The sequence below is a fragment of the Colobus angolensis genome, unplaced genomic scaffold (assembly GCF_000951035.1).
Source record: "Colobus angolensis palliatus isolate OR3802 unplaced genomic scaffold, Cang.pa_1.0 Scaffold42, whole genome shotgun sequence".
Taxonomy (NCBI): Eukaryota; Metazoa; Chordata; class Mammalia; order Primates; family Cercopithecidae; genus Colobus; species Colobus angolensis.
The window spans coordinates 442648-465194 of NW_012117599.1; the positions used below are offsets into that span (position 1 = coordinate 442648).

Consider the following 22547-nt stretch of genomic DNA (forward strand, 5'->3'; position numbering starts at 1 on the left):
CAGGCCGCCACCCCCAGGCCCGAGCTGAGTGGGGAGCAGGAGAGTTGACAATGACATGGGCCTGGATGGGGGCTGAGCTTGTGTTGTGAGATGTGAAGTGATAAGGACCATTTGTATTTTCTTACCAAGATGCCCCCAGCCGGCCAGGCTTCTCTCTCTCTCTCTCCCCCGCCTTGTACCCCTCAGCCAGGGCCCAACAAAAAATAGGGCCTAAGGAAAACAGCCCTGGGCTGGGGGCTCCACGGAACTGGGTTTGGGGGCCTGGGGAGGAGGGACTTGAATATGGGCCTGGAATGTGGGATCACGAGCAACAAGGTCTGCGGGTGGGGGCACCGGGAGCCGCTCGCCTGGGGAGGACGAGAGTGAGGGCCCTGGTCAGCTGGAACAGCCCACAACGGCCTCCTGAAACACTGTGAGGACTAGAGAAAACCTGACCTTCCTCCAGGCTTGAAATCATCCCTTCCTTTCTCACCTCCAAACTCCCCCCAGCCTCGGTGTCTCCCCACAGCCCCTACGTGAGAAAGCCACAGCGGGAAACGCAGGGCTGAAGCGTTCCTAGCGGACAAGACGAAGTCCTCTCGAGCCTCCTTAACCTGCTGCGGGTCTGACACACCACAGAGAACACTGGGAATTGCCAAGGCCGTCTCTGGGAAGCCTGCAGATGCCCGTGTGCCTACGCCAGGGCCGCCTCTGAGCCCACGTGGGAGTCCCAGACCCCTTTCTCCTCCCCTTCTCATTCCTGTGTTCCCCACAGGCCCAGGGGAGGGGCCCAGCTGGGAGTGCCTGGGGCCCTGGACAGGCCACTGAGGAAGCGGGGTGTGGTGGCAGGGGGCACACACACTCCACTTCTGCATTTTACCAGGGGTGCCCACCTGGGTACTAGCTGCAGTGGGAGGTTCACAAGGCCCGAGCAACTGGTGGGCGCAGCAGGGCAGGGCAGTTGTCCCAGGCCTGCGGTGTCACACCTGTGAACTCCAACGACAGCACATCTGAGTGTGGGATGTCGGTGAGGGTGCCAAGCAAGGGTGAGCAACTCTCGGGGGTGCTGCTGTGACGAGTGGGCTCCTCTGCTCCTGACTCCTCCGGCCAGGCCATTGGGAAGACCAGCCCATCATGGCGGTGCGGTCACCAATTTTCCAAGCTGCTGTGTAAGCTGTGGGCATAGAGCCGCCAGCGGGATCTCAGCACCCGTGGTGCTCACTCCGGGAAGAAGGCAACAGGCTTTGGGCCCTGGCTTTACCACTCCCTGGCCTGTGACTTGGGCAAGTCCTTTAGCTTTTCTGGGTCTCACCGTTATCATCTGTAGAGGGAGATAATGACGCTTTTCTCCCAAGGCCACTATGAGGACTCAAGATGCTCGATGAGTCCCTGCTTGCGGAGGCTTTTGCTCAGAGTCAGAAGGGCAGGACTGTCCCAGGCGGTGAAGGGAGGATGGGACTGGGCACAGTGGCTCACGCCTGGAACTCCAGCACTTTGAGAGGCAGAGGCAGGTGGATCATTTGAGCCCAAGACTTGGAGACCAGCCTGGGCAACATAGTGAGACTCCATCTCTACAAAAAAATATAAAAATTAGCCGTGCATGGTGTCATGTGCCGTGTAGTCCCAGCTGCTCAGGAGACTGAAATAGGAGGAGTGCTTGAGCCTGGGAGGTCAAGGCTGCAGTGAGCCATGATCACACCACTGCACTCCAGCCTGGGTGACAGAGTGAGACCCAGTCTCAAAAAAAAAAGCAGATGAGCTCCCAGGATGCTGGCCCTGAGCTGACAGCCATGAAGGGGCCTCCCTCCCTCCCCCACTTCCCAGGGTGCAGTGTGGGTGGGGCGCGGGGGAGCTGGACAGGGCCAGACACCTGGGCTGCCGCCTCCCCTCTGGAAACCTCTTCCTTGCCTCGGTGGGTTGACAGCTCCGGGCTATTTTCTTCCCCTGAGGATCTGAAAGTTGGAGCTAATTGGTTGGCTCAAAAAAAAAAAAAGAAAAGAAAAAAAAGAAAAAGGGCATGCAAGCACAATTGTGCAGGCTGCGAAGGAGGGAGGCATGCCAGGGCTTCGTCTCCATGGGAACTACTGGCACAGGCTGGCTCCTCTGGGCTCCAAAAAGGGAAACTTGGCAAAGATTTCGGGCACCAGGCTCCTGAGTGGTTTGCTTGGGGGCCAACCAAACGCCCAGGAGCTGCCCGCCCGAGGGACGGGACGGAGCCGCCTCTCACAGGGATGCCTGGGAGCCCTCGCCCCCATCCCCCACCCTCGCACCCCAGGAGATCCCATCAGGTCCTCGGCTGCCCTGGAGGCATCCCGACTGGGGAGCTGGGAGGGGCCCAGCACAGCTGGAGAGCATGAGCAGCTCCTGCTTTGGGGAGACACCCACACTTCGAGGCCCGAGGATGGGTGAATGGGAGGTGGTTAATGAGGGACCGATGAAATAGGTGGAAGGACCCTGAGTATCATCCTGAGGATGGGACCCTGGTGGCTGTCCCTGTTTCTGGGTTGTGAGCCCCAGACCAGCACCTTGCAGACCAGCACCTCAGACCAGGACCCTGAGAGGCGACGCTTCAGATGCTGGGAGCATGGCTCCCTGCTCTCCTGGGGGCACCTTGGGCTGAGATCATCATAAGGGTGGCACCATCCTGTGTCTGGAGAGTGGCAGGCAGGACTGGGGCGGTGGGGGTGTCCTGACTTGCTCTGGAAAATGCCTCCAGAAACGATCCGTTCCTTTTCCACTTCCACGGTCCCTCCTGGGCACTCTGGGTTCAGCTGCGGCTCCTCCCCACTTCTTGGGGCAGAAACTCCTGCCCTGAGCGCCCCTCTCCCCAGCCCCAGTTCCCCGCACCCCCTACCCCCATTCTTCCTTGGTGACCAAGGAAGGCGAGGAGCAGAGAAAGAGGCAGATAGCAGAGGAGGCCCAGAGAGATGCTGGTGACAGGGTAGGGGAGAGACCAGCAGAGCCTGACAGAGGCTCTTGACAGGCTCTGAGAGGCCGGATTAGGGGCCATGGAGAGAGAGAGAGAGAGAGAGAGAGAGGGAGAGAGAGAGAGAGAGGAGAGAGAGAGAGAGGGAGGGAGGGAGGAGGCAGAGGGGTGGAGCGATAAAAGCCAGCAGGGAGGAAGGGGTGGGCAGGGGGAGGGCGAGAAGCTGCCGTTGACAATTACGTCTGGGTCCAGGCAAACATGAGGCAGCTGCCAGCCGGCCTGGGCAGTCCTGTCTGCCTCGGCTGTGAAGTGGGGAGGCCTGGCAACAGTTGCCTTCAGCACCCAGGATGCAGCCAGCCAAGGTAGGCGCTGGGAGAGTGGAGTCTTGCTCTGGAGGGGGTCGTGGGGAGGAATGGGGGGTTCTGGGGGTTGCCCTGGACCAGGAAGCATTTTTCTTTGACCCCTGTCCCCTCTTGTTCCACTTTCCTTTGGGGAAAGCGAGCTTTAGGGTGTCGTGGCTGGCGTTGGGGTGTCCTGGCCGGGAGGCTGAACTCCTGGGGCTCCCTTGGGATGGGAGAGGTTTGAAGTGTTTGCGGAAGGGAAGCTGGACAGAGGAGGAGCTTGGGGTCAGCCCACGACTCGTCCTGCTCAGTTAGGCCCCTGGGCCAGGTGCCAGCGTGGCTGACACTGAGCCCGGGCCCCACAGCCTTCAGGGCTGGGGGAGGGGTGAGCCTGGGAGGGAGTCTCTCGAGCTTGGAAGTTGGTCGGTGGACACGTCTTCTAATCAAGCAATCGAGTAATGAATGAGTGCTCGCTTCGTTTCAAAGGGCTCGGAGCCCCTGACAAGGACACTCCCCACTCATTCCCTCTCAGCGGGACTGTGGGGAGGTCAGAGAGAACACGAGGAAAATGCCTGGCACAGAGTTCGAGGAACAGTCGAGCAGGGACTGGTGGGGAGCAGGGCAGGGTGAAGAAGGAACGAGGGAAGGAGAAATAAGCTGCCTTCCAGCCTCTAGGTGACTCTCGGAAGGTCTGGCCTGCTGCCCTGTGAGGTGCCTACACATTCAGGATAGTTCAGGACCAGGTCTGGCTGCTCGTAACAGAACACCCCGAGTAACAGTGGCTGGAGCAGGTTAGCGGGGTTTCTCTCTCATGCAGAAGTCCAGAGGGGCAGTGGAGGGCTGGCTTGGAGGCCGCCTGCTCAGCAGCGTCTCAGGCCCGCTCCGTATCACTGCTGAGGTTACCTTAAGGTGCAACGTGGCTGCTGGAGCTCCAGCCAGCACACAGGGGCTCATACTGACATATGGGCAGGAAGGAGAAAGAAAGAAGGACAGAAGGACCCAGAGAGAATCAGGGTCTTGAGTGTAGGAAAGAAGGGATACGGGGTTGGCACCTCAGTGTCTCTGCTCTGAAGAGAGGGCTCCCTGCCTCTTTCACCTGTGAGGACAAGCATCCAAGCATGGGCGGGTGGCTGGCTTGGACCACACTGCCCCCAAACTCCAGGCCGCCCTAGATCTGTCTGCTCCATCTTCCAGGGTGCCAAGAGGATCAACTGAGGTGGTGGAATGAAGCCTTTTGAGCACGGCAACACTGCACATGGAAAATGTGCCTTCTCTCCTCTCACCCCGGCACGAGGGTACACAGTGCGACTGTGCCCACAGGCAGAGACGCATTGAGTGACCCTGCGTGACCGCAGAGATGGGAATTTCCAGAGCCAGGCTGCATACAGATGTGCACACAGCCAGCTCTGACCACCAGCAGAGGACAGTCCTCCCCTCCCTTGCGTTTCCTCTGCTGGCCTTAACTGCCAAAGGTCACTCCGGGAGCTTGGCCACTCCTGCCCCTGCCAGACTGGCAGAGTGGGTGGCCTGAGTCCTGCACTTACCTCTGATTCTTCCCTCGGCCACTGTGGCCCTACACTGCCCTCCACCCTCCCACAACTGGCTCCTGGGCCCCAGTGAGTCTCGCTGTCCTTATGTCTGCTAGTGGCTTTCCGGTGACTGGCCTGGCCAGGGAGGGGAGTGAGACCCACACCTTCTGGTGCTGGGCCCAGCAGAGACAGTGGTCCTAGGAGAAGCCACCACCAGGTCTCTCATCAAGATCAATGGGCGATGGTGAAAAGTAACCTTCCTCTCTTGTGGGCAGCAGGGACTGTAATCAGAGCTCAGGCTGGGAGGTATTCTGAGTCCTCAGGGTCATGGTCAGTGGCTGCCCCCCAGTAACGCCCCATGACTGCCCGGCTCCCCAGCCTTCTCCCCACACTCCCCAGCCATTCACGAATTCTCACCTCACTCCTGGAGGGAGGCGGGGGGGGCACTACCTTTCCCATTCTAGACACTGAGGCGCAGAGAAAGGGAACAGCTCCAGGACTCCATGAGCTTGATCCCACGAGCTCTTAGGAGAAAGGATTGAAGGACCCGCAGCCTCTGCGGCAGGGGCTGCTGTGGCGATGTTGGGGCTGTGGTGTCTTCACAGCCCAGCACGTGCACCAGGAACCCCTTCTGCCTGGCTTCTAGCCTTGTTGCAGGGCACTGTGCCAGATGGGCCCTAATTTGCTCCCACATTTCAAAAGACCCCAGGCCGCGCTGGGAAAAAAGGGGCTCTGCCTCAGCTCTCCAGGAAGAGCCCAGGAGAAGGGCAGGGCTGAGGGCCAGGAGCCTTAGGGTGCCAGCGCCCCTCCGGGCCATTGTCTCCCGCATTATCTCCCTGGACTCTCATGCAGCCCACAAGGCAGCTGTTGGTATCATCCCCACTTCACAGATGGGGAAACAGAGGCCTGCCCCAGACCGCAGGCTACGAAGACTTGTGGCTGAGATTTGAATCCTGCTCTGTCTTACTCCGGAGCGCGGCAGGTCCCTAGGGCTTGGACGCTGTGGAAGAAGACGACACAGGAGGAGAAGGGCATGCTTTTAACCGGACGGCAGAGGAGGGGCCCATCCCAGCCGTGGGCCCGACTCCCTGAGCCGGTGGTCTGTTGTGCCCTCTGAGCCCTCTAGTGAGTGCACACAAGCCAGACTCCACCTGGCCACATGCCCTGCAGTAACCACATGACCTGGAGCTAGTTGCTTCCCATTTTTGGGCTGTGGATCCAGAGCTAGGAAGGACAGGGCCCCAGCATTTTAAATTCAGGTTGCCTCGTCTTATCAAGACCTTCTGCGTGAGGCAGAGAACTGCTTTGCTGACTTAGCAGAGGGGGCTTAGAGCCCACCTGCCCTCCCGAACCCAGCCCTGGGCGTCCCAGTGACTTCCAGGAGCAGCCAGTGTGGCTTCTGCGGGGAAGAAGGCACTGTCAGTTCCCAGGGTGAAACACAAGAGGGGAGAGAAGTTAGCACGTCTTCCCGACCTAGTGCCCAGACCTGGGGCAGGCAGGAGCCTGAGAGCTGGGGGAGGGCACAGAGTGGGGTGAGCCCCGTGCTGCTCCCTGCCCAGGGCTCCCGGCCCCAGCTGACTGGTGTTGCCCTTGAGCAGGTGCATCTGTCATCTGTGATCAGCTGATGCCCTAGAAGGCCACAGAGCAGCCCTGTGGCAGGGAGAGAAGCAAGGGGACCCGCAGAGTTGGAGAAGGAGCAGCCGAGCTGAGACGGGAGGGCAGCGTGGGGGTGGCATGTCCCACACTAGGGTCGGCCCAGCTTCCCCCTCCGATCTGCTACCTCCTCACCTCTCTGCCCAGCATGCCCTCTCCATCAGTCTGGCCGGGCCAGGCTCAGCCAGGAAAAGCAGCTGGTGGTCTTTTCTGACCTCACCTCCCAGCCTGCCCAACGCCCCTGGCCTTCCCCAACCTTCAGCACGTGGACAGTGGGCAGAGGCCGGGGTAGGCAAGGGGCAAGTCCCCTGCATCCCAGTCCCCTCCTGCCGATGCCACGTGCCCCTGTGCCCAGCTCTGTCGTGGGATCCTCTCTCCAGGTGGGCACTCTGGATAGTGCCCTAGAGAACCAAACTGTAGCCCCACCTCTGCCCCACTGACTCAGGGCAGGGCCCTCCCCTCTCTGGGCCTCAGTCTTCCCATCTGGGTCTGAGAGATGCTCACAGCGTCTGCCAGGCCGTGTGATGAGCAGTGCAGGATGGGAGGGCACGGGCCTGGCTGACTCAAGTCGGGGCCACTGCCAGCAGTGCCCCGCGTGTGCACACAAATGTCCGTGGGTCTTGCACAGAGCCCAGATCCTCACCGTGCGGGACTGAAGGACCCCGGGCAGGAGCCCGGCATGGCCAGGAGGTGTCATGGCTGTGCCTTGGTGGTTGTGAGCCCTGACTCTGCACCAGCAGACCTGGGCTCAGCCCTGGCCCCGTCACACACCGGCTGTGTGTCCTCTGACAGGTTACTTAGCTCCTCTGTGCCACTGTCTTCCCATTTTCCTGGGGGACGTATGATCCTTCACCAAGCGGCTTGGCCTGGCCCCTGGCACGGAGTGAGGCCTCCATTCATGAAGGGAATGCCTATGCCATCCCTTCTGGCTGTGGGGGAGAGCCTGGGAAGGCCACCAAGAGGCAATGTGGCCACGGGCAACTCAAGCTCTCCCCTGGGTGAATGTGGCATCCTCACTACTGGGCAGCATGAGGGACTTGTCCTTGCCAAGGTGGCAGCCATCAGAGCCGGGGGGCACAGCCCGGCTCTCCTGCTCTGGTGCTGTGAGAGGGCTGGGGCGCAGTGCTGTGTGTGCTGTGTGTGTGTGTGCACATGTGGATGTCTGCATCTTCACGGACTCATGACGACCGCGGCTCCCCCAACAAGGCAAGCTGCCTGGCCCCTGTCTGTCTGTGCCCAGGGGTGGGTGTAGAATCCAGGCTCCCCAGAGCTTCCCGATTCCGTACCCCGGGGGCCTGCACGACACAACGCCCACCACTGCTTCCTGCCATCTGTCCCGAGTGATGGAAATAGAGCCAGTGACAGCAAGCAGTGCCAGGTGGGCCAGTCCGCACTGCAGCAGCCGTGGACAGGGTGGGGGTGGAGAGCCCCACAGCTGAGCAGCCTGGATGTCCCCTGCTGGCCCTGGCCTCGGGGAAACCCTTGCCAGAAAGCAAGGGGGTGAAAACAGGGAGACCCCCTTCGTCTTCCAGGCAAGGCCAAGAATTTTCTATTTGGAGGGACAGGCACTCTAAACAAATTCTCCAAGCGGCATTTTCAGATCTACCGAGGAGCTTTATAAGAACAGAGTAGCCCAGGCCTCTCTGCATCAAACAATCCAGCCCCTGGGCAGGCGGATGGTGGGAGCCTCCTGGCGTGATTCTGGCGTGCGGCCGCTGAGAGTGACACGTTGGGCTTCCCTGCCAGGCATGCCAGGCTGCGGGCTTGGACAGCCAGACCCTCCCTGGGATAGGACGGGCGAGCAATACTGACCCTCCCCCCTGGGGGCTTTGTAACCTCGCCTTCCCCTTAACCCTGTGAGGGCATGTTGTCACCCCCATTTTGCAGATGAGGAAACTGAGGCTCAGAGCTGTCAGGTTCTCTGTCAGGGTCACTGAGCTGGGAAGCGAGACTGTGGGATTCACATAACTGGTTGGCCACAGACCCCTCCCACTGTCCTCGCTGCTGGACATCACATCCACCTGCCTTCGATCTCCTACCCTGCCCCCAGCTAGCCGTGCCCTCTGAGCCCACACCCAGGGGCCCTGGTGGCACATACGAAGCCACTCACTTCTGTTTTGCATCCGTGAAGTCTGCAGACATCTGGGAGGAGTGAGCGATGCGTCTTGCCCATGCATGTGCTCCTAGAACGCCACCTCTGGGGAATGGAGCCTGGACACTTTAGCGCAGGTTTCCCAGGACCCTGCCTGGCCTCTGGCCGTGCACCCCCACTTCTCACAGGCCATGTGCCCCCCCGCTCACCTCTGCCACGTCTGCTCTGGACGGCTCTCTGGGAGTTTCTCCGGAGCACAGTTGACGAGAACCATGGAGACTGAACTAGCAGCCCAAGGGTTTCACCTTGGCACGCCCCTGACAGTCTGACTGCATTTGCTCAGTCAGATGGGCCTCCACAGGACAAAGCTGTGCCATGCTGGGCATGGGGCAAGGCGTGGGATGCTGCCCCGTGGGCCACCTGGCCTCTCAGGGGACCTACAGCGTAGGGAGCCACGAGGTAAAATGTCCGGTCCAAGTCCTGGAGGTTTGTTCCAAGTGCGCAGCGTCTGTCTGTGGTGTGGAGGCTCTAGGGGTGACGGTGTGGTGTTTGCGGCAGAGACTGGACCGTGTTCGGGGGAGAGAAAGGCATGGGGGACAGCCCTGCCTCCTGCGTCCCGGCAGTGACTGTTTTGTCAGGCACTGGGGAGCCACCGCCCCTCCCTCACTGCCCACATCTAGAGTAGGTCCTGTCTCCATAATATCCCCAGCACCCAGCCATGACCTCCGCCTGGCTCAGCCTTCCCCCGCTCTCCTGGGCCTGGGCACCGCTCGCCTCCCCCAGGTGGCCCCTGCCTCACCGACCCCCCAACCTGACCTGCACATTGCACCAGGCCACCCTTCTGAGGCAGCTCCGACTCCAGCTGCACTTGGGTGGCAGAGAACAGCTGCCGCGGCTGTGCCCTGCCAGGAGGATGCTGCCCCAAGCCAGGCGGCTGGCAGGTCTGAGAACCATCCAGATCGGTGCTGTCCAACAGAGACATGATGCAAGCCGCAGATGTCACTTCAAATGTGCCAGTAGGCACGGTAAAGAAAGAAGAAAAAGTTAAATTATTTTAACCATATGTTTTATTAAACCCAGTGTAAATGATGATCACTTCAACCTGCCATCGATAGAAAGCTTTTTTTTTTTTTTTTATACTTTAAGTTCTAGGGTACATGTGCATAACGTGCAGGTTTGTTACATAGTATACTTGTGCCATGTTGGTGTGCTACACCCATCAACTCGTCAGCACCCATCAATTCATCATTTATATCAGGTATAACTCCCCAATGTAATCCCTCCCCCCTCCCCCCTCCCCATGATAGGCCCCAGGGTTAATGCGCTATTTGATAGTCTAGTAAGTAAACGTTTGGAACCCAGTGTGTGTTTACATGGAGGGCACATCTCAGTGTGGACCAGCCACGTGTCAGTCTCAGCAGCCTGTGTGGCGAGAGGCCGCCGTCACTCAGACCCGGGGGTCGCCTGGCTGAGTCGAGCAGGCCCTCAGCCTCAGTCACAGAGAGAAATACACACTTCCTGCCTTTACTGGTTTGCCGTATCTGTTGTGACCTGTGCTATTGTTTCTTACTATTTTTCTTTAAATGAACTCGTGCGTTGAATTTTAGTGAATCCATTTGAAAGGGAAGCTTTAAATCAGTACTGTGAGTGGGAAGCCGGGAGCAGGAGTGGAAGGCAGCCACCACGTTGCCATGAAATAAGGCGGCAGCGACAAACTCCCACCCACGGTCTGTGGCCTGTTGAGGCTCTGAGCTGAGGCCGTGCCCTCCCTCTGTAAAGGGGATGGCAGTGGGGAGCTGGAGAGTGCAATGGCCGGGAGTCGAAGTCATCTCCCGCACCTTGTAGGTGCAGCTCCCCAGTGCCGGAGACCTCAGGCCAAAGCCCCCAGGACGCAGCTGACTCAGAACAGGTTGGGTTTACCCCTGTTGAATAACAGGAGAACACGTACCCCAGGGACCCTGGCAAGCTGCGTGAGACGGGGTGAGCTAGAACCCACTGTAGGATTTGGGGCTCCGTTGGATGCATTGGGTAATTTTGAGGTTCTAAGCAACCTCAAAAAGTTGGTGTGAACATTAAATAAGATAAACCCTCCAAACAACTAACTCAGCACCAGAACGCAGCAGGGGCATCACCCACGCCATCCCTTTTCCGTCCCTCCCTGGCTCTGCACAGGCCAGGAGGACTTAGAAGGAAGTTGAGGCCTTGTCCTGGCCTGCCTGGCTGGACAAGAGCTGCAAATCTCAGCCCCCAGGTGACTGGCAGAGAAGGGCCTGCCTGGCCCACCAGCAGCCTCTACCCTTGAGGGAACCTTGTGACCTTTGAGAAGGCTGCAGGTCCCCAGGGCCAGCCTAGGGCCGTTTCTGGGACACAGCCCTGAGTGGCCACACTGCCAAGTGTGCCACCAGGGACTCTGCCTGAACCCAGGGCCCAGATCTTCTGGCTTCACTGGTCTCTGCCACTCAATCCTGGCCATCCCCTGAAGCTGGTGGACAATGACAGTTCTGTCGCCCGTTAAAATGAGGCTGGCATCGAGCAGGAGTGGGAGGGGAGAGTCCCGGGTGAATTAGGAAGAGCACAGGGGACTTTTGATCATTCGTGAATATTTATTCAGGGCCTTGTGCATGCTGGTGTTTTTAATGCCCTCTTTTTGAGTGCGTGAGAGTATTTTTTGATGGAAATCTTTACTGAGCTCATTGTAGATTCACATGCAGTTGTAGGAGCTCACACAGAGGGCCCGTGTACCCTCTACCTGGTTTCCCCAAAGACAGCTCATTGCAAAACTACAACACAATAGCACAACCGGAGTGTCCGCAATGACGCAAACCACCAGCCCTATCCGATTTCCCAGTTCACACGCACTCATTCCCGTGTGCGTTTTCGCTGCGATTTCATCACATCTGTAGGTTCAGGCATCCAACAGCACCCCCGAGATGCAAAACAGCTCCGTCCCCACAAGGCCCCTCCTGCCGCCCTGTGAGAGCCGCACCCCTCCCCTCCTGCCACCTCCCCCATCCTTAACCCCTGGCCCTCTCGTCTGTTCTCCATTTCTGACACTTCGTCGTTTTACAATGTTATATAAATAGAATCACACAGAGTGTGACCTTTTGGATTGGCTTTTTCATTCGGCGTCATTCTCTGGAGGTTCACGCAGGTGTGGTGTGCACCAGAGGTTTGCTTGTTTGACTTGTTCAGGATTCCGTGGTGCGGACGCCCTGCAGTTTTTTAATCATTCACCCATCGAAGGGCATTGGGATGGCTCCGGTTTGGGGCCATTCCAGGTAAAGCTGCCATGAACATTTGTGTACAGGTTTTCACTTGAACATAACTTTTCATTTCTCCAGGAGAAGCGCCCAAGAGTACCGTGGCCGGGCTCTGTGGTAGCGCATGTCTGGTTTTTTTTTTTTTTTTTTTTTGAGATGGAGTCTTGCTCTGTTGCCCGGGCTGGAGTGCAGTGGCCGGATCTCAGCTCACTGCAAGCTCCGCCTCCCGGGTTCACGCCATTCTCCTGCGTCAGCCTCCCAAGTAGCTGGCACTACAGGCGCCCGCCACCTCGCCCGGCATTTTTTGTGTGTTTTTTAGTAGAGACGGGGTTTCACCGTGTTAGCCAGGATGGTCTCGATCTCCTGACCTCGTGATCCGCCCGTCTCGGCCTCCCAAAGTGCTGGGATTACAGGCTTGAGCCACCGCGCCCGGCCGCATGTCTGGTTTTTATAGGAAGCTGCCACACCGTTCTCCAGAGTGGCCAAGGCGTTTCCCTTTCCACCGGCAAGGCAGGGGTGATTCCGTTTCTCCACATCCTCAGCAGCGTTCAGCTGTCATTATCTTTGGTTCCAGCTGTTCGGACAGGCACATGGTGGTGTCTCACGGCGGTCCTCCTCTGCGTTGCCACAGTGGCTAATGACGGTAACTTCTCCTCCCGCCGCCTTTGCCATCCGCACGTCCTCTCTGGTGAAATATCTGTGCATGTCTTTCACGCTTTCTAACCTGACGGTCTGCTCTTGGACTGTTGAGTTTTGGGGGTGAGGACCTCTGGGGTGCCAGGCTGTGTCACGAGGAAAAGCAGGTCACGTGAGCATCAGGTTTCACTCTCGCAGAGCTGACGCGCTCGAGGGGAGAGACAGAAAATGCACCAGAAAGCACAGTAGTAGAATCGGTTCACAGTCCACCAGGGCTGGGTGCTGTGAAGAAGGGCTGAGGTGGAGGCGCAGGGGAGGGTGGTCTAGGTAGCCAGGCAGGGGCTCTCCCTGAGTGAGGCCTTGAACGCCCAGGGCAGAAGCGTCCAATGCTGGGAGCAGCAGGTGCCAAGGCGGTGGTGTGGGAGCAGACTTGTAGGGGCACGGTGGGGCTGTCAGGGCCTGGCAGGGAGGCTCCGGGGCTGCCAGCAGAGTTGGGGCATCTCATTCATGTTCCATCTCATTACTGCCCCAGCTTCTCTCCCAGCACCAAGGCACCGTGGGGTGAGGGGCCATGGGGCCGCCTCTGAGGACACCCCCACTTCCGTGCTGTGAGCCTCCCAAGCCAGCCGGAGGGTGCCTGAGCTGCTATTTAACATTTCCTGACAGCTCAGTCAGACCCTCTTCCAGACAGACAAGTGTCAAATATTCACCAGGATGACCCGGTCACTCTCCCTCCTCCAGCCTCCCCGACAGCCTGATGGGCCCCAGCGCTTCCCAAGCTCAGCTGCTGGTCTCCCTGCCCTCCCCTCCCCTTTCTCCTCAGAACCTACTGCCTACCTCATACAGGGGGTGGCCGTCCCAGGCCCGCCTCGCAAAAGGGTGTGGCCGTCCCTGGCCTGCCTCGCAAAGTGAGGTGGCCGTCTCAGGCCCGTCTCACACAAGGGGGTGTCCCAGGCCTGACTCACACAGAGGGTGGCCATCTCAGGCCTGCCTCATACAGGGGGTGGCCGTCCCAGGCCCGCCTCGCAAAGAGGGGTGGCCATCCCGGGCCTGCCTCGCAAAGTGGGGGTGGCCGTCCCAGGCCCGCCTCGCAAAGGGGGGTGGCCGTCCCTGGCCCGTCTCACACAGGGGGGTGGCCCAGGCCTGACTCACACAGAGGGTGGCCATCTCAGGCCCGCCTCACACAGGGGGGTGGCCGTCCCAGGCCCGCCTCATAAAGCGGGGGGTGGCCATCACGGGCCTGCCTTATGGGGTTCCCAGGTGGGATTCTGGCCCCTCAGCCAGATGGAGGAGCCTGGCCTGGAACCCCCGCCCCTACTCCACCCAGGCTCTCTCCACAGAGAGAAGAGACACGCGGGGGCCCCCGCCCAGGAGGGCGTCACAGCACTCCCCAAGGGTACTTTTGGAAGGCTGTTGATGTGCCTAAGGGGCTTCAGAACACATCCACACATCCAGCCCCAGAGAGTGCCCCAGGGACCCAGGCCGAGAAAAAGTGTCAGCAGCAAAGCCCGTGGTCAAGCCCCTGTGAACAGTGGAATCAGAAGACCACACGTATAGCGTGGCCCCGGCACGTCCCACACTCAGGGAATTCCTTTCCTCATCTGCAAAATGGGGATCGATCGTGTTACCGACCACAGGGGGTTGTAGTGACGAGATTACTTTCAGCTCAGTGTCAACATCCACTTGGGAGGTGCTGGGCCTGCCCTTTGGGCTCAGCCAGCCTTCCTGGGAGGACAGAGAGCCCTGTGAGCTAGAACCCAGGACACCCATGGGATCTCCCACACGAGCTGGGCCTGGGGCTTCAAGACAGAATCCCCGTGACTGACCCTGGGCTCCGAAAAGCAGCCTTGCCCGCCGGGCCAGTGCTGTTCTGAGATGGGCTGCAGACGGGGCTGGGCGTCTCAGCGAAGAGCTCCTGCCAGGGGCTCCCAGGCTGCCTCAGTTTCTTCTGATGTCCTCTGCTCACCCCCCGTGCAGAGCCTGCGGCAAAGAATTTGTGATGTAGTGAAGCACCCGCTGCCCCTCTCTCCCCTACTCCCCTCCTTAACCAAAATAAAGACTCCCAAGTAACATCTTGGATAATGGAGAAGCCGCATTTCTGACCCAGCCTGACAGGACGTGTGTGTGTGTATATGTATGCGTGTGCACATGTGCACATGAGCATGTGTACGTGTGTGTGATATGCATGTGTGCTTGTGTGTGCGTGTGTGCATACGAGCATGTGTACGTGTGTGCATATATATGTGTGCATGTGTGTGCATGCATGCATGTGTACACCTGTGCATGCATATGTATATGTGCTTGTGTGTGTGCACGCGTGCATGTGAGCACGTGTACACCTGTGCGTGCATAGCATGTGCATGTAGGGAGCTTCCCTCAGCACCCCAGGCACCTGTCCACTCCCAGCTCTCCCCCTCTTTCTGCTCCATCAGCATGGTCAGTGCCTCTTCTTGCTGCAGCTCTGGGCGCCACTGAGCTCCCTCATTGCTTGGTGAGCCTCGGAGAAGGGGAGGGACGTGCAGGGGTTGTTGCCAAGGGTGTGTCGGAGGAAGGGTGGATGATGACTGTGAGCCGGAGGACTGGTAGTCAGGACCTAGCTGAGGAAGGCCCAAAAGCCAGGATAAGGGAACTGGACATCTCCCGGCCTAGGGGACCACTTCACTAAACTGAATAGTGGGCTGGCTGCCCATCCCAAAAGTAGATGGGCCTCAGGGGACCATGAGCCCGTGAAGTACCCGGAGAATCCTCCCTCAACTGGAGCCTGCAGTGTGCAGAGACCAGTGGGGGGGTCCCAGGCCCATGCCTTAGGAGAGGGGCCAGCCTTTGCAGCAGCAGCAGAGCCCCGTCACTGGCTCTGTGTGGACGGGCATGGCCAGGGCCGGTGTCCGGCACTACTCTCTGATCTCGCCTGCTTTCCAGGACTGGCTCTCTGTGCTTCCCTGCAGGCTGTGACTGGCCCGGGCTCCCTGCTGCCAATTCTCCCAGTTCATACCAGCCGGAGTCAGTCTCTGGCCCTTGCACCTGAGAGTTCAGCTAGCACAGGGCTGTCTTGCGGGGCTGCATCTGTCTAAGCTGCTGGACAACCCCGCCCATCTGTTATTTACTTTGAAAAACCAAATACTTTTCAGGACTGTGCAAAGGTAGCACACACGAGAGCCTGTGACCTGGGAAGGGCACGGCCAACCCACCCCCTGAGGGACCCTCTTCATTGGCCAATGAGCCCAACCGCTCAGAACCCGTGTGCATATGGGGGTGGTGCCAGTGCCACAGCTGGAGCTCAGGCAGTGCGTCACGGACAGAATGGGCATGAGCGCCGTTGGTGGGCTGTGGTCCAATTGGCCAGGCCACACGTGTCCCCCTGCCACCCCGAGCAGGAGGGGACAGCACAAAGGCAGCAAACTCGACCCAGCAGGTGCACAGAGGTGTGGCCAGTGGCAGCCAACCTGCCATGCACCTCCTTCCTCCCGGCCTCACGGGCCAGCCGCCGGCATGAGAACTGAGCATGGTGGGCAGTTTGGATGTCAGGATTGGGGGGCCTGAAATACGTGGTAGGAGAGCAAATCTTGCTGCCCTGGGGCCTCCACCATGACCCCAGGCCGTTCTTTTCCTATCCACAGTGACTCAGGCTCATGGCCCGCTGCCTCTTTTTTTTTATTTTGAGACAGAGTCTGGCTCTGTTGGCCAGGCAGGAATGCAGTGGCACAATCTCAGCTCACTGCAACTTCCATCTCCCAGGTTCAAGCAATTCTCCTGCCTCAGCCTCCTGAGTAGCTGGGACTACAGGCGCCCGCCACCACGTCTGGCTGATTCTTGTATTTTTAGTAGAGACAGGGTTTCACCATGTTGGCCAGGCTGGTCTCGAACTCCTGACCTCAGGTGATCCACCCACCTCGGCCTCCTAAAGTGCTAGGATTACAGGCGTGAACCACCACGCCGGCTGGTCCACAGCCTCTTCATGACCACCCACGGCTCGCTTCTCCCAACACTCCCGTCCGTAGCTGGAGCCATTTCTTCAGATCCCTGCCAGCCTCAGTGGTGGGTTCCATCAGCGCAGCCCTCCTGGGGTCACCACCCAGCCTTTCATTCACTCTCAGCTTGCCTCAACATGAAAACTCAGGCAGAGCAGTGGCCCTGCTTGGGGAGTGAGGGAGCTGGACCTGGCTGTGTGACCCTGTACAGATCCACTTGCCTCTCTGGTCTTCAGGCAGGCGAGGGATTGGGACTGTGATTTCTAAGGGGCCGCCCGGCTCTGGCAACCTGGCCTGTGCCAAGGGGGAGCCCAATGAGCAAGTCTGGGATCACTGCTGACAACCCCTCCCTGCACCCCTGTCCTCCCCGCTTCCAGGGGTCCCGTCTTACCCCATAGCCAGGTTGTAGAGTGAAAGGAACCTGCCCGCGCTAGGCATGCAGCCCTGGAAGGAGAACTGTTGGTGGGGTTCAGGCTGGCCTCACCTCGGATATCAGGGCAGCTGGGGACCATCCAGGGGTCCTTCTGAGCAGAGGCTCAGGGCTGCTTTGCCTGTTCCTACTGCAGGAGGTGACAAAGGCATCAGACGGCAGCCTCCTGGGGGACCTCGGGCACACGCCACTTAGCAAGAAGGAGGGTGTCAAGTGGCAGAGGCCAAGGCTCAGCCGCCAGGCTTTGATGAGATGCTGCCTGGTCAAGTGGATCCTGTCCAGCACAGCCCCACAGGGTTCAGGTAGGGCCAGGATGGGCTGTGGTCGAGGGTGGGGGTGGGGACATCTGTTCTGAGCACTGTCCTTTCTGAGGGCTCAAAGGCCAGCCCGGGACCCCAGCCTGGGCCACTCCACCCCTGTCTCTGTCGAAGGTGTGTTTTCATTCACTCACACCCTTCCCCTCTCACTGAGTGCCTGCTTCACACAGGCCCCTGAGCTCCCAGTGGGACCCACAGAGCATGGGTACGGAGAGCTGGGACCACACTGGGGTTTTCCAGTTGGCTAGGAAGACAGAGCCGGGCTGCAGAGTCCGACACACCAGGCTCCACCCTGCCCAGCGCTCACGCCCTGAGTAAGCCGGGGCACCTCCTTCATCCGTCCTAAGCCCTCCGTGAGAAGGCAGGCTGGAACCTGTCCACAGGGCACATTTGAAGAAGGGAAATAACGTGTGCAGTGCCTGGTGATGAGGAGGCCCCGCCCTCAGCCTCTCCTTGGTCCTGTTCAGTGCACCCCAAGGACTGGCGCTGGCTCTTTGTCTTGGCCTGCATTCTGGTGTGTTAACGAGAGAACTGGCAGAAATCCCTGCCCTGGGCTTGCCGTGGGTGATATTTGGTGCTTGCCGGGTGTGGCAGGGCCACGATCTCACACACACATGCAGACACCTCCCACTCACACCTGTGCACACACGCCAGTGCCTCTACCACACATGAGCTTGCACACTCACCACGCACACATAGGTAGGCATACCATACACACTTGCATACTCACACACACACACACCACATGCAGGCACACACACACCATGCATACCCGGGATCACACATGAGCATGGTGCGTATGAGACTCTGCCTCTGACTTTAAGGAAAAGGTGCAGACTTGCCTTTGACAGCTGCACCTGGTTTGCTGTCTTGGACCCTCTCTAGCTGTGTGATTTCCAGGAAATCTTGGTCCCCTGACCAGGGAATGGGCACAATAAGGGTCCCAGCCTCCCAGGCTTGATGGGGGTCATGCATAGAGGTGATCAACTGAGGGGTCTGGGCAAACAGCAGGCACAGTGGCCGACAGCCACAGCCAGAGGTCCACGCCTGTGCACAGAGGGACTGGCTGCTACGCACCAGATCCCCGTCCTTTACCCACAAACACCACTCCGTGGTGCCGCCAGCACGATTCCAGCCCCCTCCCTTTTGCCACCACCACCTCTGCTTCCCCACAGAGCCCCTACCCATCTATGATGCTGTCACCTTGGCTGACACTTGTTCCCAACCCCTTTCCATGGAAGCGCTGGCACTTGTGAAGGCATGGGTGAGGTCCACGTGCACCCCAACTTCTCGGGGGTGGGGGCGATAGGTTTTGCAGGTGGCAGAAACTTGATGGGTTCACTAAAAGCACATGCACATAGCTCGACCGGGAAGGACCACCTTCAGAGCACTGTCCGTTCTGCATCAGAATGAAAATGCGTCTGTTCTGCCTTAGGGTGGGGACGAGAGCACGGTGGCCATTGCATGTGCTGGGGGCTCAGGTCCACTCTGACGGGCACAGCTTCATGTCGTGTGAGACTCAGATTTCCTCCACTTCAGTCTTCCGGGGCTTTCTTGGTGGCAACGAGTATTTAAGGGGTGCTGCAGTGGAACCCTCCCTCCATCCCTCAGGTCCTGCAGATGCTCTGCCTCATCCTCCCGTCTCTGTCTCTGGCAGGCAGAGGTGACTCCGGACAGTCTGGGGCTGGTATGCATCCTTTGCCAAAGCTTTCTGCACACCCATGACAGCAGCAGCTGTTCTGAGTAGGGTGGACGGGGAGGAAGGCAAGACAGGGGCTGGCTTGGTGTGTTCAAGTCAGGGCTGGGGGGACCATCCCTGCATGGCCCACCCCAGCATGCCCCACCTTACCTCAGGGCAGCTTCCTAGAGGGCAGGGCCTTTCCACACCCAGCTGTCAGGACACGTTTGCTGAACAACTTGTCAACGACACACAGGCGACAGGGCCAGGGCACCAGCGATGGGTTCGTTCCCATGCGTGGATGTGTTTACCAGACCTTGTGTGAGCACTGGGAGCCGATGTGAATGACACATCCAATAGCCTATTTGATTGTGCAAGGGAGCAGTGTGAAGCTCATCTCTCTGATTTGCCAAAGCGTCCACGGCAGCTTGGGGAGGTCACACAACTCAGCAGATGGCACAAGAAGTGGGGGTTGGGTTGGGGGAGGGCGCGGGCCCAGAGCTCCACCGTGCCCACCTGATGAGCGTCTTTGGTGGGAGCTGAGGGAGGAGGGGGCCCAGGGACCTCACAGATGGAGGAGCCAGGACTCCAATGTGACCTTTTTCTCCCTTGGCCATAGCTCCTGGGTCTCCTATCTTCAGTCCAAACATGTCTCCAGTGTGTCCCGCAAGGAGGGCGGGCTGGTGCGGTCACACTGAGGGCTTTGTGAGCGTGTGAAGTGCTGCGCCGTGTGCGGACGGGGCATCCCTGCTCTTTGGGAGCCTGCACAGGCTCTGGGTGCAAAGAACAATGGGGCCCATTCAGTGCAGCTCCGCGGCACGCTCTGTGAGGCCCAGCACGGTGTCCTGAGCCCTGGGGTCCTGTGGGAGGCGGGCGGCCCAGACACTGTGCCCTCGTACTGGGGTTTTTCCATTCGGCGGAAGTGGGGCCAGAGACACAAGGCGGGAACAGCTGGGAGTGAAAGCCAAGACACAGCTTGGGCAAGGTAGAACGTTGGCAAGGAGTGGGCAGGAACCAGGGGCCTGGAGACACTGGACAAGGGCTGGAGCATCTGTGGCTGGGCCCTGAGTGGCCCCTCCTGGGTGTGAAGACCCCAGGATGGAGTCAGGAGGTGGCCAACAGCGGGGCCTCAAGACGGGGGCCCAGGAGACTCAGAGCACAGGCAGCCGGGCCCCACTCTACCCAGGAGATGCCCCCCATCCTCAGCCTACAAGCTCCTTGGACCCTCCTCCATTATCCGAAAGCTGGGACTCTGGCCTGCCCTGCGTGTCTCCCCTGCATCTGAAGTCCCTCCCTGCAGGACGCCTCTCCAGAGGCATGGTCAATGCCACAACCGGGCAGACCTGTTTCTCAAGTCTGGTGCCCACAAGGGCTGTGGGACTACGTTTTCTTCAACTGGAATAATAATGTCACCCACAAATAACCTGGGGTCCCGGCTGCAGACAGCTGAAACTGGGCCGGCGGGTTTAAGTGGAGGCGTCTGCTCCAGGCCTCAGGAGGTTCACAGAAACTCGGAGGACCAGAGAACGAGGTCTGAATGGGATGAAGCCAGGGCCCCACCTACTGCCTTGGGAGATGCCTGGCATCCTGGACCGCTCTGGCAGGAACGCTCTAGCAGCTGCTGCACCCTTCTGTGTGACACGGCGCAGCCATTTCTCATACACACACACACGCACACACATGCGCACACACACAAGCACACACATGTGCATGCACACACACAAGCACACACGCACACACACATACACAGTACACACACACAACCACACACACACGCACACACACACAAGCACACACATGTGCATGCACACACACACAAGCACACACTCACGCACACACACATACACAGTGCACACACACAACCACACACACACATGCACACACACAAGCACACACACGCACACACAAAGCACACATATACACACATGCACACACGTGCACACACATACACACGTGCGCACAGAAAGCACACACATGCACACACGTGGACACACGTGCACACAAACACATGCACACACAGCATGCACATACATACATGCACACATGCACACACAGAGCACACACATGCACACATGCGCACACACGACCACACACACATGCACACACATACACACGCACAGACATGCACACACAAGCACACATATGCACACACATACACACACACAAGCACACACGCGCACACACACGACCACACACGAGCAGACACACACGCACACGCACACACATGCACACACACGAGCACACACATGCGCACACGTACACACACGCATGCACATGCCCCTCCCCCAGAGAGAAGACCCACATCCTCCTCAGCCGCCCGTGCGTCCCAGGAAGACGCTCATTCTCCCCGGGGTTCAAGGGCAACCCCACGTAAAATCATCACCACCACCAGTGCTCCTGGCAAAAAGGGGTAGCAGAAAGATATGGGAACAAAGGGTGAATTAACTCGTCTCTAATACGTAAAGATCTATAAACATAATTTTCATGTATTTGAACATACAAGATACAGTTGACGTCATGAGGCATCGAGATACATGACATCAAAGTGAGGTGTCAGGTCGGTGCAAATTGTCAAGGGTCTCTGAAAACTAACCCCTTTCCATGGGGTTGTAGTATGACGTCTGTGGCCATCTTCAATCCACCACAAGGGCCTTGGCTGCGTCCTTGGTGGAGTGATCCAAAGCCCCATTCCTGAGGGATCTGAGCCGGTGGTGGGCCTGCCTCCGTGGGGTTGCTGGAAGCCCCCACTGACTCTCATCACTGTAGCTGGCAGTGTGGCTGGCTCCCTGGAGAATTCACTGGATTTGAGGTAGAGTCCTCCCTGCTCCCCTTGATAACAGGGTCATTCGCTGACCGATGGCCCTCGATGCCAGTTGGTCTGAGTGGTGTGAGGGACCCAGCATGGCCAAGGGGCCGTCCCCGCTTGCAGTTCAGCAGACCCCATGCTGCCTCCTGCTGGGGACGCATTGTCCCACGGGAACGTACAGCCTGTAACCCAGAGCCTGGAGTATTGGAGAGGAGCAGCAGAGGTGCAGTGAGCCGGCCTGGATGAGGGAGGGGCCTTTGCGCGTTTTCCCGGTCTCCGGGCTTGCTCTTCTGATGAGGGGAGAGGCAGCACATCCAGCAGGGTCACCGACGCCGGATAGGGCAGCCCTGGAACCCGCAGCTGGTGCCAGAGCCAGCCTTCAGTGGGTCTCGTCACTGTTCCGTGAGGCCGGCTGCTTCTGGGGTGGGCACAGGACGGAGACAGGAGCCTGTGAACCCTGGCCTTTGACCACACTGCTCTGCTCCGCGGTGAAACGAGTCTGTTGCTCAGGATCTATGGCGCGGGGGCACTGTGATGGGGGGCACTGTGATGGCAGCACCAGGGCAGGCCAGAGGGAAGGTCACACCCAGAGTGACCGTCACTCCCTTGAGGATAATGGGAGCCCCGGAGGGATGGCAGGGACGCAGAGCGGCTGACCTGCCACCTGGTGGCCGGCTGGGCGCTGAACGGCAGCTGCAGCCTGATCAGCCCAGGCAGAAGTTCTTTCATTGAACCCATGGTGTTTGGTTCCCAAGCAAACGCCAGACGGGCCAGGAACAGAGGTTGTGAGGTGCACAGAGGGGACCCCTGGGCCACCTGATTGTCCAGCGTCTCCTCGGCCCTAGCGCCCCTCGGAGGGCACCTGTGAAGCACTTGCTGTCCCACTCTGGGTGGTTCCTCCCCAGGCCTCCCAGCCCTTACTCCCCCGACCC

The 22547-nt window shown here is 59.2% G+C and overlaps 1 protein-coding gene across 1 annotated transcript in view; it reads left to right on the forward strand.

Annotated features, from left to right (window-relative positions):
* The first annotated feature begins 3136 nt into the window (after nucleotides 1–3136).
* KCNIP3 (Kv channel interacting protein 3, calsenilin) overlaps nucleotides 3137–22547 on the forward strand; it is a 90550-nt gene continuing 71139 nt past the window's right edge. The window contains exons 1-2 of the mRNA XM_011956498.1: nucleotides 3137–3267; nucleotides 16951–17116. Coding sequence (XP_011811888.1) covers nucleotides 3253–3267; nucleotides 16951–17116 — 181 coding nt within the window. The 5' untranslated portion in view covers nucleotides 3137–3252. The remainder of the gene's footprint in view (nucleotides 3268–16950; nucleotides 17117–22547) is intronic.